Source organism: Arxiozyma heterogenica (assembly GCF_036370985.1).
Source record: "Arxiozyma heterogenica strain weizmannii chromosome Unknown scaffold_9, whole genome shotgun sequence".
NCBI lineage: Eukaryota > Fungi > Ascomycota > Saccharomycetes > Saccharomycetales > Saccharomycetaceae > Arxiozyma > Arxiozyma heterogenica.
In genome coordinates, this window is record NW_027042662.1 from 328,995 (window position 1) to 347,814 (window position 18,820).

The 18,820-nt window shown below is 30.2% G+C and overlaps 5 protein-coding genes and 1 non-coding gene across 6 annotated transcripts; all 6 read left to right on the forward strand.

Moving 5' to 3' along the window:
• Positions 1 to 750: 750 nt before the first annotated feature.
• Positions 751 to 3,156, forward strand: VHS3 (phosphopantothenoylcysteine decarboxylase complex subunit VHS3; the record flags this gene model as incomplete). Its single annotated transcript, XM_064861626.1, has 1 exon — positions 751 to 3,156. The coding sequence occupies one exon, from the start codon at positions 751 to 753 to the stop codon at positions 3,154 to 3,156; it is 2,406 nt and encodes an 801-aa protein (XP_064716581.1).
• Positions 3,157 to 4,925: 1,769 nt separating this feature from the next.
• TMC1 (Tmc1p) lies at positions 4,926 to 5,447 on the forward strand (the record flags this gene model as incomplete). Its single annotated transcript, XM_064861627.1, has 1 exon — positions 4,926 to 5,447. The coding sequence occupies one exon, from the start codon at positions 4,926 to 4,928 to the stop codon at positions 5,445 to 5,447; it is 522 nt and encodes a 173-aa protein (XP_064716582.1).
• A 719-nt stretch (positions 5,448 to 6,166) lies between these two features.
• Positions 6,167 to 7,462, forward strand: ETT1 (Ett1p; the record flags this gene model as incomplete). The annotated part of the gene is made up of 1 exon (XM_064861628.1): positions 6,167 to 7,462. The coding sequence occupies one exon, from the start codon at positions 6,167 to 6,169 to the stop codon at positions 7,460 to 7,462; it is 1,296 nt and encodes a 431-aa protein (XP_064716583.1).
• Positions 7,463 to 8,667: 1,205 nt separating this feature from the next.
• On the forward strand, positions 8,668 to 9,873 carry RSB1 (phospholipid-translocating ATPase RSB1; the record flags this gene model as incomplete). The annotated part of the gene is made up of 1 exon (XM_064861629.1): positions 8,668 to 9,873. One exon carries the CDS (start codon positions 8,668 to 8,670, stop codon positions 9,871 to 9,873), a length of 1,206 nt encoding a protein of 401 aa, XP_064716584.1.
• A 916-nt stretch (positions 9,874 to 10,789) lies between these two features.
• On the forward strand, positions 10,790 to 13,924 carry RAT1 (ssRNA exonuclease RAT1; the record flags this gene model as incomplete). Its single annotated transcript, XM_064861630.1, has 1 exon — positions 10,790 to 13,924. The coding sequence occupies one exon, from the start codon at positions 10,790 to 10,792 to the stop codon at positions 13,922 to 13,924; it is 3,135 nt and encodes a 1,044-aa protein (XP_064716585.1).
• Positions 13,925 to 17,484: 3,560 nt separating this feature from the next.
• PWA37_005178 lies at positions 17,485 to 17,558 on the forward strand. The gene has a single exon. It is a non-coding gene; the product is annotated as a tRNA-Glu (tRNA).
• Positions 17,559 to 18,820: the final 1,262 nt, after the last annotated feature.

Consider the following 18,820-nt stretch of genomic DNA (forward strand, 5'->3'; position numbering starts at 1 on the left):
TGTACAATTTAACCTTTACGGACACATATACTGCTGATAGAGTGATATGTCTTTATGTAATGAGACAAGAGGAAAAAATATCAAGATGCATAAACCCATAAGCCTTTTGTCTGGGTAACAAGTTGTTTTGAAAGGTTTTTTTTATCGTTTGAAAAGGGGAAAAACTAAGAAATAACACAAAGCCGAGTAGGATTAATGCAGAGAATCAAATTCCGTATTGCAAAATTTTCAATTCCGTAATAAAATAAAAATTAAAAAAAAAAAATTTTATTTTTTGTGTGCAAATGTATTTTGTGGATTACAAAGAAGGAAAGGAAATTTTGCTTGATTAATTCTATCGAGGTAAACAAACGGTGGCCAATTTGACTTATTGATAGGGAAAGACAAAGAAGTTGACGAATTATACAATAAAACCGGGACAGCTGTTTTGAAGGTAGTGAGGACTATTGACGGTGCTTACTTCACGTAGATTAAGTCGATTTATTTTTTTTTCAGCTAAATCTTTCTGAAGACTATAGTGTTTTTTTCTTTCTTTTTTATTTAATTTATAATACAGAGTTTCATACCTTGTATATTACACACTCAGAGTGATAGCAATAACAGTAGAAGAAACCTATCAATAAAGAAAAAAAATTCTCAAAAGAGATATTAGGTCTGCATAAAAAGCAGGGTGGAAGAGAGAAAGAAAGAAAGAAAGAAGAAATTGTAATAAGTGTTATTTATTAGTTAGTTTATTTGCTTTGTATCATTATGGGCCTACAAGAAAAAGAATCTAATGAAGGGGTTAAGCAAACCTTGATAGAAAACAAAGATTTAGATGCAAGTCAACCTCAGATAAAAAATCAAGGAGAAAGTCAGTCATTAACATCTATAAAACCAGAAATGTCCAGAAATTCCATTAGCAGCATTAAAAATAGTAATCCACCACAGACTAAATCTATAATGAATGCTAGTGGTACTTCTGGTGCTGTTGTAAGTAATACGCCTGAACCAGGTTTAAAAAGAATACCTACAGTTACATTTAGTGAACCAAAGTCGGGTATTGCTTTGAAAATTTCTACTTCATCTCAAACAAACCTTTCTAAAATACTATCACCTTCGCAGCAGTCTATTACACCCCCTACAAATAAAAATATATCTACTACAATTTCACAGCAGCAGCAACAACAACAAAAATTAATCATAACATCTATAGATCCGTTACAGAAAGAAAATTTTACATCAGAAAGTATAAATAGTCAAGTGACTCCTAATTCCAGTACTAAAGACTCTGTACATAATGAAACAACTCTTCATTCAGAAAGTTCACAGATTTCAAATTCAACTATTAAATTATCTATAAATGAAATTTTAAAGGAAACAAACGATAGTAAAAACCCTAAGATTCAAGATGAACATTTACATTTCCTCGTTGATGATTCTTTGCATACACCAGCCTCTTTAAAATCGCCTGGAAGTAGTAATAGCAACAGTCCAAGAAATTCTATATCTAACAGCACAAAACCTTTGGAATCTGTATTAGAAGAAGAAGATTCCTTCTCTTATAATATCAAGAGTAAAGATGATGAAAATAAAGACGCATCTATTAATAAACCATTAGTAACCTCACAAAATAACCAGTCAGTGGATGTAAATAATGGAGCTACGGTCCTTGTTAAAAATGATGGAAATCCAATAATTAATGCTAGTAATTTAAGTGAAAATGATCTTGCAACAAGACAAAGGTCACCATCCTTCGTAGAACCCAAACAATTTATTGCACCGAACATACCAAAAAGAGACAGTGGTAAGAATATTGATCCGCGACTACCACAAGATGATGGTAAATTACATGTTTTATTTGGTGGTACAGGTTCTTTGTCAATATTCAAGATCAAACCCATGATAAAGAAATTAGAAGAAATATATGGTCGGGATAGGATTTCAATTCAAGTTGTATTAACTGAATCTGCATCAAGTTTTTTAACTAAACGATACATGAAAAAAATCAATAGTAGAACTCCACAAACAAGTATTAACACTAATACTTCCACACCAAAGACACCTACTGTGGGTGATGAACTTTCTACTCCAACTAATAGTTTTGTTCAAAAGATAGGTTCAGATGTATCATTAATTACAAATTTAGTCACATCAGCACAACAAAGGATTGCTAGTACGACAAGTATTTCTCGTGGTGACGGTAGTACAAACATGACAGAAATGGTGGGCACCTCTAATGTTGATACTGGTGCCACCACGAGTATCTCTAGTACGTTTACTTCTGCTACTGTGGCTTCTTCTACTAATTCAGCTTCTACCACCACTGCTATACCTAGCGTGACAAACAATACAAGTGGAACTAACAGTCCTGTTGTATCTACACAAGCACAACCACAATTGAATAGTATTTCTCCTCAATTTGAATTGCCACCACATATACAAGTCTGGAGAGATCAAGATGAATGGGATGCATGGAAACAAAGAACTGATCCAGTATTACATATTGAATTACGTCGTTGGGCTGATATTCTTGTAGTTGCACCATTAACAGCCAACACGTTATCGAAGATTGCATTAGGCCTATGTGATAATTTACTGACTAGTATAATAAGGGCCTGGAATCCAATGTTTCCGATTTTCTTGGCACCATCTATGGTTAGTTCTACGTTTAATTCAGTGATGACCAAGAAACAGTTGAATATTATTAAGGATGAGATGCCATGGATTACTGTATTTAAACCAAGTGAGAAAGTTATGAGTATTAATGGTGATATTGGGCTTGGTGGCATGATGGATCCAAACGAGATTGTGGATAAGATTGTTATGAAACTTGGTGGTTATCCTAAAGAAGATGAAAATGAAGAAGATGAAAATGAAGAAGATGAGGATGAAGAGGATGAAGATGAAGAAGATGACATAGAAGAAGAGGATGATGATGTTAATAATGACAAAAAGGCAGCAGATGATGACGATGATGATGACGATGATGATGACGATGATGATGACGATGACGATGACGATGACGATGACGATGACGATGATGACGATGACGATGGTGGTGATAAAAACGAACAAGAAATCCAAGAAAGCACCAGTAATAATAATAATAATAATAATAAATGTTATGTTTCTATGGGTTCTACAAATGAAAATCAAGCTAGTAGGATGTTGTAATGTTAGATTCCTTTAATTTTCGTTCTTAAATAGAACATAAGTTACTTTACCATATTTTGGAGAATATAGAATATATAAGTGTATGTGTGTATGTGTACATTCCTGCATTAGTGTATCTAATAAAAAGTTCTGCTAGTATGAAAATTGGAAAAACAGAATATGTAAGGACACGATTATAAAAATAAAATAAAAATAAAAAGGAAAAAAAAAAAAGGGAGAGACGAAATTTACACTTTCACTTCCATGTGCAGTAAGTAATATTATTATTTAGTAAATATTCAAGTTTCTCTATTTCTTGTTCTCTCTCTCTTTTTTTTTTGTTCCTGTTTTCTTTGTGTACAATTTACAAAATACTGTCATCCAAGATTGTGTTGTAACCGAGTCAAATAATGTGAATGTATGAATATATTTTGTTGGGGTGCTTTGTATATTTTGTCGTTAGCCTATGTCTCTCGGCTTTCTTATCTCCCTCTTCCCCCTTCCCCTGCCCTCATTCTTTTTTTTTATTTCATTTCCGGAAAAATCTCAAAGACTTTACTGCAGGCACTTCCTAAAAAGCGAAAACAAGACAAATCAAGGCAAATCAAGGCAAAAAGAAAAGAAAAAGACAAAAGAACAAAGGCACTTTTGAGAGAATAGGGGGGGAGAGGAAAAAGACATAAAATCCACACTCAAAAAAGAAAAAAAAAAAAGACAAAGACAAAGACAAAAGAAAAAAAAAGAATAACTTGTTCTTTGGGCTTATTCTATTTGGCTGTTCTTTTTTTTTTTTTATCTTTTGTTTTTCTTTAGAGTTCAGTTTATAAATTAGGGGACCAGATGGAAAGACAGAGTATCTAGAACTTATTTTTATTTTTCCCCTTTTTTTCACTTATGTGAGGAAGCGTAAAGTAGGGTTTTTGCGCTTTTTAGAAGGAAGAGAAAAGAAGAGAAAAGAAACTGTGGAGGGGGCAGGGAGGTAGAGAAAAGCGAAAAACTAGGTGCAGAAAACTTTTATTTTTTTTAGAAATTTCTGTCGGGACACATTTTCCGAGTATTTCCGTTTCAATTTCCGTTTCCATCTCCATTTCTTTTCTGTTTTGTTCTGTTTTGTTCTGTTTTTTTGGGTCCCCCAATTTTCTCACTCCCTGCGATAAACAGAGTGGTAGAGAAAAAGCAAAAGGAAACAAACGGAAAGCATGAAATAGAAAACCCTAAAATCAAATCAAATCAAATCAGTAAACACAGCAAGCAACCACAACCATTGCCACAAACTCAAGCTCAAACTCAAACTCAAACACTGTGACGGAGAGGAGAGAAGAAAGAGGAGAGAGGAGAGAGGAGAGAGGAGAGAAACTTATACAACGGATGACACTTGCTCTCATTCATTTATCAGACGTACTCATAACCATTATGTAAAGAGTAAATTTTGAAAAAAAAATGACGGAAAGAATAAAAAAGAAAAGAAAAGAAAGAAAAGTAAAAAACAAAGGTAAGGGAAGGCAAAGAGGGAGTATAAACACATGAAAACTACATTCTGATCCATTCTATCTTGTCAGTAAATAGCTCCTTAAACCTTGTTTTACATGCGTTTCAAGTATGTATATATACGTATATGTTTGCATATGTGTACGTGATATTTAGTTTGAATCCAGGTCGTTTTCGACTGTCACAGAAGGTAAACTATAACATACTCAAAAGTTATACCTAACGTTATACATTATTTATACCATATATTACATTATTACAATAGATAAGGAGGAAAAAAAATTCTATATATCCATAACAATATGTCAAACACAATTCAAAATCCAGTATCTGATTCTTCGAATAAATTTTTAGAAAGTAAAAGTAATGGCAATAACAAGAATAATAGCAAGAATAATAACCAGATAGATGCTGAATCGCTCCTTTCCAACCAACATAGCCAAATATCTATAACCCCAACATCTTCCTCGTCATCCAGAGATATCTCATTAACTAAAAATAGTACTAACAATAATAATGCAAAGAAAATTGAAAAGAAAGGCTCTTCTTCAAATATAACTAAAGTAAAAGACATTAAACAGGCTAAAATATCATCTTCTAAAAGAAAATCAAAGAAAAATATGTGTTTCCATCCAGATTGTACTAAATCTATAGCCAAATTCATAGGTGACTGTAATTTCTGTAATGGTCATTTTTGCTCAAGTCATCGATTAATGGAATCTCATAACTGTAAGGGTTTGGCAACTTGTAAAGAACAATTACATAAAAGAAATGCCGATAAATTAACCAAAGAACAAACTATTGTGTCAAAGATTCAAATATAATTCTCTGAATATCTTTGTTTTGTCTCATTATTTTAAAGGGGTGGGAAGTGACATGGGGGTGTGGATTAATAATGTATGGACACGTTCATGATATAAGTTATTTATTCACTTATTGGCATTAAGTTCTAATAGCATTCAATCCTTTTCTATTTTGTTTTTTTTTTCTTACTTACAACATACCTTCACATATCAATATGCATGCACACTGTTTCTATAAATAATATGTATATGTATATACATATATAGGTAAATAAAATCAATTTACAAAAGAAAAAAACAAAAAAAATGCCCTAAATGAGCCGAATAGGCTTTTACTAGTGTTCCTCGTGTATGTCTTCTTGTTATCAACGGTTTATCTATTCTATGTAGGATACTTCCTTCATTCGTCTATTGCAATGAACTATCTTCTCTTCTTCTTCATAGTTCCTTTCTCCTTCACCCCGCATTACCATTTTTAATCATGTTCTAAAAAAGTAAAGTTTTTCTTTTTTCCTTTCTTTTTTTTTTGATGACTTAGAAAATAGAATAAAACTAATAAAAAATTTTTTCTATACATTTTTTTAATAAAAAAAAAAAAACATTGATATTAATAATAACACAAAGGGACTAAAAAGAGGATATTCCATCACTAAAAAAATTTTATAATTCTTTTTTAAAGTTGAGTATATACACATTTTGTTCTTGTATATTACAAATACTAGATAAGATCAGTTAAAAAGATGGCTAAGAGATCCAGACCATTAGGTCTTTCCAGGAGTAGAAAACAACAAAAAGTAGATCATTCACAGGATTCTAAAGTTCAAGACAATGAAAAATCCACTACCCCACAATTAAGTATTGAATTGGAAGAGAATGAAAATGCAGACAACGTCACTGTCCAATTGATTGGTCTTTGGAACACATACCTTGAGTCTACAAGAGACTCTGACGCATTATTGAATGGGATTGTCAATGAGTGTGATACGTTGTTAAGCAACGGAGACAACAAAACCAGTTTAGTAGAAGATGACCAATTCTTGGCTGTTTTCGCTTTAGCATTATCTGAACTGACTATTTTTAATTCTAATAAGATTAAAGAATATTTTGATGATTCCGTTGATATCATTAATTTGTTTTCCGGTGGGAAGCAGACTGATTTATTAAATTTAGTTGAATCAAAGATCATCTTCCAAAGGATTCCATTGGAATATATCTCTAAATTAGAACAAAATCCAAATTTGATTGAAGTGGATGCAAATTTAAAGGAATTATTGGATTCAGGGAAACAAAAATTCGAGTCGATGCAAAAATTGATAGCTAATGATAAATATAGAAATAAGAGATTCATAAATGGCTTGATTATTGAGACTATTTCAATCTTTGATGATTTGTTGGATATTGTAGAAAATTATGGTACAAAGAAAAATTTGGATGAAGGTATGGACAGTGAGGAAGAAGATGATGATAACGATGAAAGTAATGGTACGACTGCTGCAATATCGGATATTAAGTCTAATCATCCATTGTATGACATTAGACAACAATTAGATGCCTGTGCTAGGTGGTTGAGAGATGAAATGATTGTATTTTTGGAAAAATTGGTGTCAGATACAAAGGAATATTATAACATTTCTAAATTGATTGGTGAATCTTTCTTGAAGGAATCTGAATTCTTCTCTGAAACTTACCTTTCGATGCAATATGGTGATGATAATGAAAAGATGGAGGATAGCACAGTTGAAGAAACTATTAAGGCTGCACAAGACGAAGGTATAACTTTTGTGAAAAAGGCAATTGAATACTTGGATAAAGCTCAAGACCCAGAAGATCCAGATACATGGGCTCAGCTTGCTGAAGCTTATATTGACTTAGGTAATTTACAGGATAATGAATCAGTTGAACAGGAAGAATCTTATAATAAGGCAGAGGAGATATTGAAAAGAGCCAATATTGCCTCTCATAATAAGTATCAGCATATATTGGATAATTTGAATAGTGATGAATTGTCTAAAGACGTAGAAAATACAAATCTATAAGTGTTTACATTTGTTTCGTTAATTTAGAGGTTATCAAATGATATAGACTTGTGTACTTCAATAACATAAAGATATAAATGACATTAATACATGTCCTTACAAGAACGTACACGCACATCTGTACATGTATATACATATATATACGTGTATGTGTGCGAAGGTATATACGTAAGACAAAAGAAGAAAAACAGAGAGAGAGGGAGAGTCGATAGGATAGTCACAACAGCTAAGAGTGCTGCTGATAATGTTTACAACATAAAACGATGTTTTCTCACTGAGTCTATCATTTATAGTAACCATAGATTTGTTTATTCAGGCTTTCACTGATTGGTCATTATTTAGCAATTTTTCTCCGCGGAGCAGATCCGTCTCTCATTGCTGTTTTGTTGGGTTTTTCCGCAATTCTTCCGGAGAAATAACGGATAATAACAACAATAGACGGCTGAAGGCATCGTCAAAACAAAGAAATGTCCATAATTAATTTGTTTTTTTATCTATTGTTGCATACATAATATAAATGAAAACAAAAGAAACTCTAAAAAAATCACTCGAAAATAAGTGGTCCCTTACAAAAAAGTGAACCAGATCGGGAAAGTGAACAATAGTATCTCCAAGCATGTATAATTGTTTTTTTTTTTAAATTGGGAAGAGTAAAAAAACAATTCAATTGTGTGATATTTTCCTTGCCTATTTACATAATATTGACATAAAAAAAACCAGAAAGTGTAATTAAACAAAAATACACAAATATCTATATATATATATATATATATATATATAGATTTGGATTGGTAAAACATATGTTGGTTTGTAATTTTGTTGACTTGTTATAATCGTCGCAAGATTGTAAGTTTACTTTAAGAGTTAAGGCGTGGAACTGACAGATTTGTTTTGAACTTTGACTGGGTTGTTGTTTTTATTTCTCTTTTTTTTTTTTCTTTCGATATCTTGATATTTACTTTTATTGATAGTTTACTTTTGTCTGCTATTTTATTCTCCGAAGCTAGCTATTATTAAGTTATCATATCCAAGGCTTCAGATTTATATATTATATAATAAATTTTAGATAGGTGTGGAGGATTTCTTCTGTCTTTTTGTCCTTTAATAGGGTTGTAGAGAAAGGTCGTGGGTACATACATACATATACACATACACACACACATATATATATATATATATATATATATATCTGATTATATTTCAACATGTCTTCTTACTACTTCAACTCAACTAATATCACAACAGCTTTAATAAACCAAACAGTAGATGGTGCCTCATTATCCCTTTATGCTGGGATGACCCCAAATTTTAGATTTAATACATGTATGGTCGTTATTTGGGGGATCCTTTTGGCAGCACATATAATTCAGCTCATTTATAAGCAATATTGGTTTTCTATTGCATTTATATGTACAGGAATTTTAGAAATTCTAGGATATATTGGGAGAACCTGGTCTCATCATGATACAACATTAATGGATCCATTCCTTTTAAATATGATCTGTCTTACTATTGCACCTGTTTTCACTATGGGTGGGTTATATTACCAAATGGCAAAACTGGTGGAAATTTACGGTCATAAATTTTCAATAATCAAATCTCCTATGCTTTATTCATATATTTTTATAGCTTCAGATATTATATCTCTGGCCATCCAGGCTGCTGGTGGTGGTACTGCTGGTATGGCAGTGACTGATGGGACTTCTACACATCAGGGTGATAGTATTTTTGTGGCGGGGTTAGCTGTTCAAGTGGCCTCCATGGTAATATTTCTTATATTATGGTTTTATTTTTTACACGCTGCATTTATAGGAACAAGATTAAAACATTTGAATCAAAATCCAAGAAAACTTTACTCAAGGAGTATTTGGACCTTGACTCAACAAGATATTGATTATATGTATGTGAAAAGATATCACAATTTAAGATTGGAACCAGATAGATGGCAATTCCGTTACTTCACACTTGCAATGAGTTTCGCAGTCTTAACTATCTTTACACGTTGTGTTTATCGTCTTTGTGAATTGGCGGAAGGCTGGTCAGGGTACTTGATCACACATGAATGGTATTTCATTATTTTAGATGCATTAATGATTGCACTTGCTACTGTGACAATGACTATTTTCCATCCTGGGTATGCGTTTTTAGGAAGAACTACATCCATTCCAATCGGAACGGAAAAAGGAAGAGCAAGTAGAAAGAGAAATTCTAAGTGGTTCAATTTTAAGAGAAATAAAAAGAGTAATAATAGCGATGTTGTAGACGGCTATGACTTAGAGATTGGCGATTTTGAATCTAGCAGTGGGACTGATGAAGACAATACTATTGAAGATGAGAAACGTTACAGTGTCCCAAAGGTGAATGATGAGTCAAATAGAAAGTCTAGAAAAAATAAATGGGTATTTTGGTAAATTTTAATAATAAGATATGCTAAATCACCAGTTTGATTTTTTTGATGATAGTCATTATCAAAATGCAATTTTAATTCTATTATTGTAAGTTATTTCTAGTTCGTTAAAAGCATTAATAATAATGCAACATTTTAAATTTAGTCATTGTTACTTTGACCACATATTAATGATACCCCTGCTAATGCCTCCAAAAATCAATATTATTTATTCCTTTTACGCAGTCATTTAAAAAACATTGCATGTGCATATATATATAGATTCGTGGATAGGTAGATAAGTAGATATATATGTATGTATAGATAACAGTAGCTATCTTATTTTACACAATGTATTTAAACAATAAAAATAGAAAAATAGAAAAATAGAAAAATAGAAAAATAGAAAAATAGAAAAATAGAAAAATAAAGAAAAAAGAAAAAAGGCTAATACAAAACTCAGGGACTTTGTATGCATTTCATGTAAGTCAATTGCACATTTAGTTTCTTTCCCAAGTGTGCCTTTGATTACTTGATTTACTCGTCGACTCAAGTAGATTTTATATATAATCTTTGTTAATTCTTGTATCTCCTTCTGCTTAATCGACATAGTAAAGACAATAAAATGAAAAAAATTTTTTTTTGTTTTTTCAAAAGGATAAGAGAATAGGAAAAGAAAAAGAAAAAGAAAAAGAAAAAGAAAAAGAAAAAGAAAAGAAAGAGAGGCAATCATTTTCAATGTTTGTAAATAGCAAGAAAAAGCTGAGCTTTTATTATGTAAGTAATACAATGAAGCCACTTATCTTAACCTATGTGGTGATATAACTTGCGGTTATTACTTCGTGTATACGTGTATATATACCTCAGTTTTAGCATTTACCACTTTAAAAAAGACAAAAGAACAGGTAAACAATAGATTGGAGTAGTGTTGGTATTTAAACATGGGTGTGCCATCATTTTTCAGATGGTTATCAAGAAAATATCCTAAGATTATCTCTCCAGTGATTGAGGAACCTGCTCCAGTAGTGGATGGGGTGGAATTACCTTTAGACTATGCTGCACCTAATCCAAATGGTGAATTGGACAATCTTTACTTGGATATGAACGGTATTGTTCATCCATGTTCTCATCCAGAAAATAGACCACCACCAGAGACTGAAGATGAAATGCTACTTGCAGTATTTGAATATACCAATCGTGTATTGAATATGGCAAGGCCAAGAAAAGTTCTTTTTATGGCAGTAGATGGTGTTGCTCCAAGGGCTAAGATGAACCAACAAAGGTCCCGTAGATTTAGAAGTGCAAGAGATGCCCAATTGGCTAACGAGGCAAAAGAAGAGGAATTGAGGGAAAGAGAGATGCATGGTGAGGTTATTGATGAAGCTGTGAAGAATAAAAAAACTTGGGATTCTAATGCAATTACTCCAGGAACACCATTTATGGACAAACTAGCTGCTGCATTAAGGTACTGGACTGCTTTTAAATTATCAACTGATCCTGGTTGGAAAAATTTGCAAGTTATTATAAGTGATGCAACTGTCCCAGGTGAAGGTGAACATAAAATTATGAACTTTATAAGATCTCAAAGAGCTGATCCAGAATATAGTCCAAACACTATTCATTGTATCTATGGGTTAGATGCAGATTTAATTTTCTTGGGTTTAGCTACACATGAACCACATTTTAGAATACTAAGAGAAGATGTTTTTGCACAAGAAAGTAAGAAAAGAAATGTTGATTTGAGTCGTCTAAGTGAGGAGGAAAGACAAATTTTAATAAAAAAGGATTCTCAGAAACCCTTTATCTGGTTACATATTCCTGTATTAAGAGAGTATCTAGCTGCTGAACTATTTGTTCCAAGGTTACCATTTCCCTTTGATTTAGAAAGGGCTATAGACGACTGGGTTTTCATGTGTTTTTTCTGTGGTAATGATTTCTTGCCACATTTACCATGTTTAGATGTTAGAGAAAATAGTATCGATATTTTGTTAGATATTTGGAAGGTAGTTCTACCTACATTAAAGACTTACATGACTTGTGATGGTGCATTGAATTTGGAATCTGTAGAGCTTCTTCTAAAAAAATTGGGGAGTCGTGAACCAGATATATTTAAAGTCAGGCATATACAAGAAGTAAGAAAAAAAGAGGCTATGGCTAGAAGAAATCAAATTAAATCAAAAAACCTATCAACAGGTGAAGATCATCATCCATTAATTCCTGATGAACAGTTACCTATGTATGATCAAAATGGTACTTTGGCTCCTGGTGCTTGGAACTTAACTACATCAGATATGGTGAGATTGAAGAAGGAGATAATGCTTGCTAATGAGGGTGATGAAAAAGCATTGGCTATAGTAAGAGCACAAAGTGAAAAGAACAATAAATTGCTGGAAGAAGTAACAAAGGAAGAAATGGAGAAAGCAGTTGAGATTGCTAATAAATCAAACTTTTCAACTGCAGAAATATTAAAGAAGAAGCTCGCTCAAAAGAAACATCAACTTGAAGAGAAGGAAACTGAGGAGGAACATACTGATGAAAAGGTGGTTAAAAAACAAAAGACTGATGCAGATGATTTAGTAGATAAAATCACAGCAGATGTTGAGGCAGAAGATGAAGATGAAGACGAAAATGAAGACGAAAATGATCAAGATGAAACTGAAGACGTATCAAGTAATACTGCTTTAGAGATGAAACCAACATTAGTTATGTATAATTCAGAAATTACATCAGGAGTTATTGATACAGATGAATTAGTTAAGTTGTATGAGCCAGGTTATCATGAAAGATACTACACTGCGAAGTTCCACATACCAGTAGATGAGGTTGAATCTGTTAGAAAAGATATGGTTAAGTGTTACATAGAAGGGGTTTCATGGGTATTATTATATTATTATCAAGGGTGTCCTTCATGGAACTGGTATTATCCATACCATTATGCCCCATTCGCAGCAGACTTTTTCGGTTTTACAGACCAGAAAGTTACTTTTGAACTGGGGGAACCATTTTTACCGTATGAACAGTTAATGAGTGTTTTACCTGCGGCTTCAGGTCATACTCTTCCACCAATCTTTAGATCGTTGATGAGCTCTCCTGATTCTCCAATTATTGACTTTTATCCAGAGAATTTTGCTATAGATATGAATGGTAAAAAAATGCCATGGCAAGGTATTGCATTATTACCTTTTATAGATGAGAAGAGATTATTAAATGCTGTTAAAGCCCAATATCCAAAGTTAACAGAAGCAGAAAGATCAAGAAATGTTAGAAAGGAATCAATTTTATTAATAAGTAATAAAAATGTCTACTATGAAAAGTTTTCTAAAAAATTATATACTGAAGTTGGAGATAATACAGAATTAGTCTTCAGACATTTTAAGAGCGGTCTAAGTGGGATAATAGCTAAAGATGTTGAAGGTTTCTGTGTTAATAGCAAAACGCCATGTCCAGTTGAAAGTGGATCATTGCCTGAATTATCTACTAATTTGTTTCTAAAGGTCCTATATAAGTTGCCTCCCTTGCCATCACCAAATAAGTCTCTGCTGTTAAATGGATATATTCCACCCAAGCCACTGCTTGATCAATATGAACTTAGTAAAATTAAACACAGTGGTAATCGTGGTCCTAACAGATGGCGTTTTAATAATGATATGAAGAATAATTTTGTTCCTGTTGGACCAGAAGGTACAACTCAGTATAGTCCTAGAATAGGAGGTTACAAATCATTTTTTTATTTTTCCAATGCTAACAATAATAACAGTAATGCAGTACAAAATGATAATTATGGATATGGGGGGAACATTCCTAGAATACAGGATACGAGATATGGTAACAATTATAATAGTAGTTATAATAATAATCGAAATTTGTATTCACAACACCTACCTAACAATTACAAAAACAACAATAGAAACTATAATTATGGTTATAATCGTTTTACTGGGAATAGATATAACAATCAATATCAAGGAAGGTATAATAGCCAATACCAAGGAAGGTATAATAATGGTAATGTTAATAATTCGGGCTTTAGTAGATACAATAATGGTGGATATTATCAAAATAATGATCGTAGATAAAGCTAAAATGTAATGGTAGATGTAGATATGTTTTGGATATTTCATAATAGGTTTGTATATTTTTTTTAGTATTCTAAATAACTTTAGAATAGGTATTTTGAACCACGTTGCTTTTTTATTAGTATTTTGTAAGAATCGGTGGTATCAATACTTCTATATGAATAAAACTTTATGGTTAATTGAAAATAATAATCGCATTTAGTGTTTTGTATGTTAGTAGTATTTTGTTTACATTGATGCTAGTCTTCCCGTATAGGACTCAAACATATTTGTAATACCTTCTGAATATAATAAAATGGTTGATTTCAACAATGTAATAGTAGAATTTTATCTTAAAATATTATTAATTGCTGAGGAAATTCATAAATATTTTTATTTATATATATATATATCTATACACTTATATTAATTATTTAATATAAAAAATCTGTTTTATAATTTACAAAAATATGGTATATTGTATATTGTAAATGCATAATAGATAGATAGAATTCAGCATGAATTTTTAATGTTTTACATGCTTATATAAACATCAATCTGTTTGCAAGTCCTTTTAGTAATCTAAGAAGTTGCTAAGTTTTTTCTCAATAATATTACAAATCTTTTTTTTTGATTATTAAATTTGCTTTGCTCAATATTTTCTATACCTAAAAATAGTGGTGGTTTGAATCCTATGGGATTTTTAATAATGTATTTTTAAAAGTTGAAAATTTAATTTTTATCAGCTTCTTAGAGAAAGTAAGTTTTATTTATAACAGGTTATTTCTGGTTCAGATCAAAATAATATTAAAAATTTTCTGTTGTATTATATTTTTCCTCTGGATGAATAATATTAGTATACATGTTCTTAGCGTCGGTGATCATACAATATGTTATTATTGTGTATTATTATTATATTGATATGTAGTGTAATTTTCCCTCGATGTTTTGATTCGGAATTAATAATTATATAAATACAAAAGAAACATATGATAAAGCGTATATAACTTATTCATCCAGATTGAAAAATTAATAAGTAAAGTCGTCTACTTATATATGTTTACCTTTTGGCAATTTTTCATAATATATTAATTTATTTTGATTCTGTTTGATCTTATCTCCATAACGTTGAATGTGCAAAACAAATATTTTTCCTCTTTGATATATTTACATGTTACTCAAACCGGTAATATATCAATCCAGCAATTTTTTATATGTTCTTCATTTTTTTTTTGGTTCTTTGTTTCATTAATATATTTAGCTGAAACAACTAAAATCGTTTAGATTTCAAGTTAAATTAAATAATTTTATTTTATTTTCTTTTATCTTTGTATTTTGATTAATATATATATATATATATATATGTTTGATGTAAAGCATTTCTTATTAATGAATAATAATTTTGTTACTGATCATTATTTTCAGTATGATTAGTAAATTAGCAACAACTTATTTTTCAAAATTGGATGAATTAATATGTATATATATATATTTCATAAAAAGAATTATCTAATTTGGTACTGCTAAAAACTGGCAGTTACATAAATATAAGCTAAATAATTTGTACCTATTTCATTTATTAATAACCATGTAATTTTTTTGTCTCATTAATTTGTTATTTGGTAATATTGGAGGGTTTGTTTTCAATGATATTTCAAATGTTTCATTTATTTTTATGTAGGGACCTTCTCTGGATGAATATTATTATTATACATGTATTTAGCCTCTGTGATCATATTATAAGTAATATTATGTGTTATTATTTGTGTTAATATATAGAGTAATTTTTTCTCGATCTCTTATTTGAGAATTAACAACTATACAAATATAAAAAAAACATAATGATATGGTGTATATATATTATTCATTCAGATTGGGAAATTAATAAGTAAAGTTGTCTACTTACATATTCTTTACTTTTTGACAAATTTTCATAGTATGTTGGTTTATTTTTGTTAAAATATGGCTAGAGTTATGTTTGACAACCTAAATTCACTATACTAAGTTATTAAAAGTTATGAAAATTTATATTAAAGAAGATTCGAAGATAAAATGAGTATACTGTATAATATTGTATTTTGTATATTGCTTATGTAGAAAGAAAAGGACCAAGCAATACAATAATAATTTATAGTACCACTAATTTCCTACTATAAATAACAATAAAATTTGTAATACCACCAATATCCTATTGTAAGTTACATTATCTTATTATATTGATCTAAAATGAACTCTACTAGAATTTTTGATTCCGAAGCCTTGCGTCAACAATTTTAATTCTGTTTGATCTTATCTCAGTAATACTGGATGTGTTTGACAAACATTTTTCTTCTTTGATATTTTTATTTATTTCTTAAACAGGTAATATATCATTCCAGTAGGAACAATATCTGTTTGTTATTTATTAGAAGTCGTCTTGGTCTGTGTTGACGCAAGGCTTTGGAATCAAAAATTCTAGTAGAGTTCATTTTAGACTAATATAATAAGATAAGGTAACTTACAATAGGATATTGGTGGTATTATAAGTTATTCCTTGGTCCTTTTCTTTCTATATAAGTAATATACAAGATACAATATTATACAGTATACTCATTTTATCTTTGAATCTTCTTTACTATAAATTTTCATAACTTTTAATCACTTAGTACGATGAATTTAGATTATCAAACATAACTCTAATAATTATATTTCAACAGTCTGGCTTTTTTTAGATTTGTTTAATTTTGACATGTTGTTTTTAAATTATTTTTTCACATAAGTAATATTTTTACCTTCTTTTTTTTTTTCAATAATAATTTTAAAAACATTAAAAATCGCCAAAATATTAAAACTTTATGAATTTTAAAAATATTAAAATTCCAAGAAAATTGAGGATATAAATGTTAAAATAGAATGTTCTATAATGAAATAGATAGAACAATAAGATTTTAGCAGACACTAAACGATAAATTGTTGAGTAATAATTGTTGAGAGGTCACCAAATGTTGTTGAGTTTGTTTAATAAATATCTTACTGCTCGTAGAGGAAAATAGCTTAATGTTAACATATATAAAGCTAAGGATTTCATCATACATTATTTTTATCTTATTTACAATCTTTGTATATTATTATTTCTATGTTGTATATAGAGAAAGTGAAGAACTTTATTATAATTTTGTATACTAAATCTGTTTAATATAATATTGAGAATGTTTACTATATATTCAATGACTACAGACGCTCACTCTCAACACTTATTTTATTTTGTATTAAGTACATGTATATACTTATTATATTGTGTATACAGTATAAATTCTTTTATTTACTTTGACTTTTCTTTTAAGTTTTTCATTTCTCTTCAAATCGCTGAAAAACATATTTGGTGAAAAATAAAATGGTTTCTCATATATTATTATATATCTGTCCACCACATAATAAGCAGAAAAACTAATTAAAATTAATCCTTATGGAAATGACAATAATAAACTCTCATTTTCCAACAAGAACAATTGACAATCGTTACAAAATACATTTAAAAATTATCCTATAAATATATGTATATTTATTAATATAAAGTACTATGTCAAAGGTGTAAATTGGTATTCCGATGTAGTGTAACGGCTATCACATCACGTTCTCACCGTGGAGACCCGGGTTCAACTCCCGGCTTCGGAGTTTTTTTACTAGGACGATATCCCTCCTAACAGTAATAAATGGAGACCTATTACGAGGAGATGTACTCTTCTAGAATAGTAAAATAGGTGGATGACACTTTTTTATTTCTGTATATATGATACATAAACTATCGTCTACACAGGGTGTAATAGATGAAAACCCTATTACAAGGAGATACGCTCTTCTAGACACTAAAATAGATATATATAGCTTGATTTGTTGTCTATATATGATATATGAACTATACTCCACACAAGGAATAAACTAACATACACAGATATTCAGATAAATAAAGTTATATAAACAAGATAAAAAGGAAAAACAAGAATGTCATCGCCTACTAAAGAGTTCACGAGATCGGTTATAGTGACATCAGGATTTCATATATCACAGGTTAGTACATTTTGTCTAAACGCTTATTATAGATAAAAATTCATTACAAGGACTATAATCTTCTAGAATGTAAAATTAGATAAATGATTCTTGGTTGTTTTCTATATATGATCCAATTGTGTATATAGAATGAGAAGACAAGAATTTCATTATCAAATGAAGAATTGGCAAAACAATTTGCCGTGATGTCAGAACAAAATATATCGCATTATAGATGTAAATTCAAAGATTTGAAAATAAAATAGATATATCAAGCTATAGACTTCAAAACACCCATATGATGGTCACTAGAGTAAATAGATAGAATGGTATTTTAAGAAACTACTGTAAGAAGGACTGGGCAACGTGACAAATAGAAGCAAGAAATAGAAACTATATCTTTTTGTTTTTCATTAGTCATCAACAGATATCTAAATCATAATAAAGCTACATTCACTCAGTATGAAATGATCACCAAGACTATAAAAATGTTGTTTGAGAAACTATAGATTTTGACATGTCAAAAAAAGTTATTAAGTGACTTTTATAAATCTTAATGAAATATTCAATCAACAAGGGAAAACATATATGTGTGCTCTCTAATTGAACATGCTCATCAATTTCTATAACAAAACCGTTCTCAAATTCCGAATGAAAATTAGATAAAGATATCAAAACATTTTTAGTGATCAAAATATAAATTTATTCATTAATTTAACATATATGTATACACAAATAATATAAAAAAATTAGCAGATTTATGAATAAGGAAACTGTTTACCTTCATTTATATCTGTAAAACCATAACAAATGAGAAATAATGCTTCTTAGGGAAAGTGGAAAAGAATTCTGTGAATAGTAAAATGCAATCAAAAAGACAGATATAACACC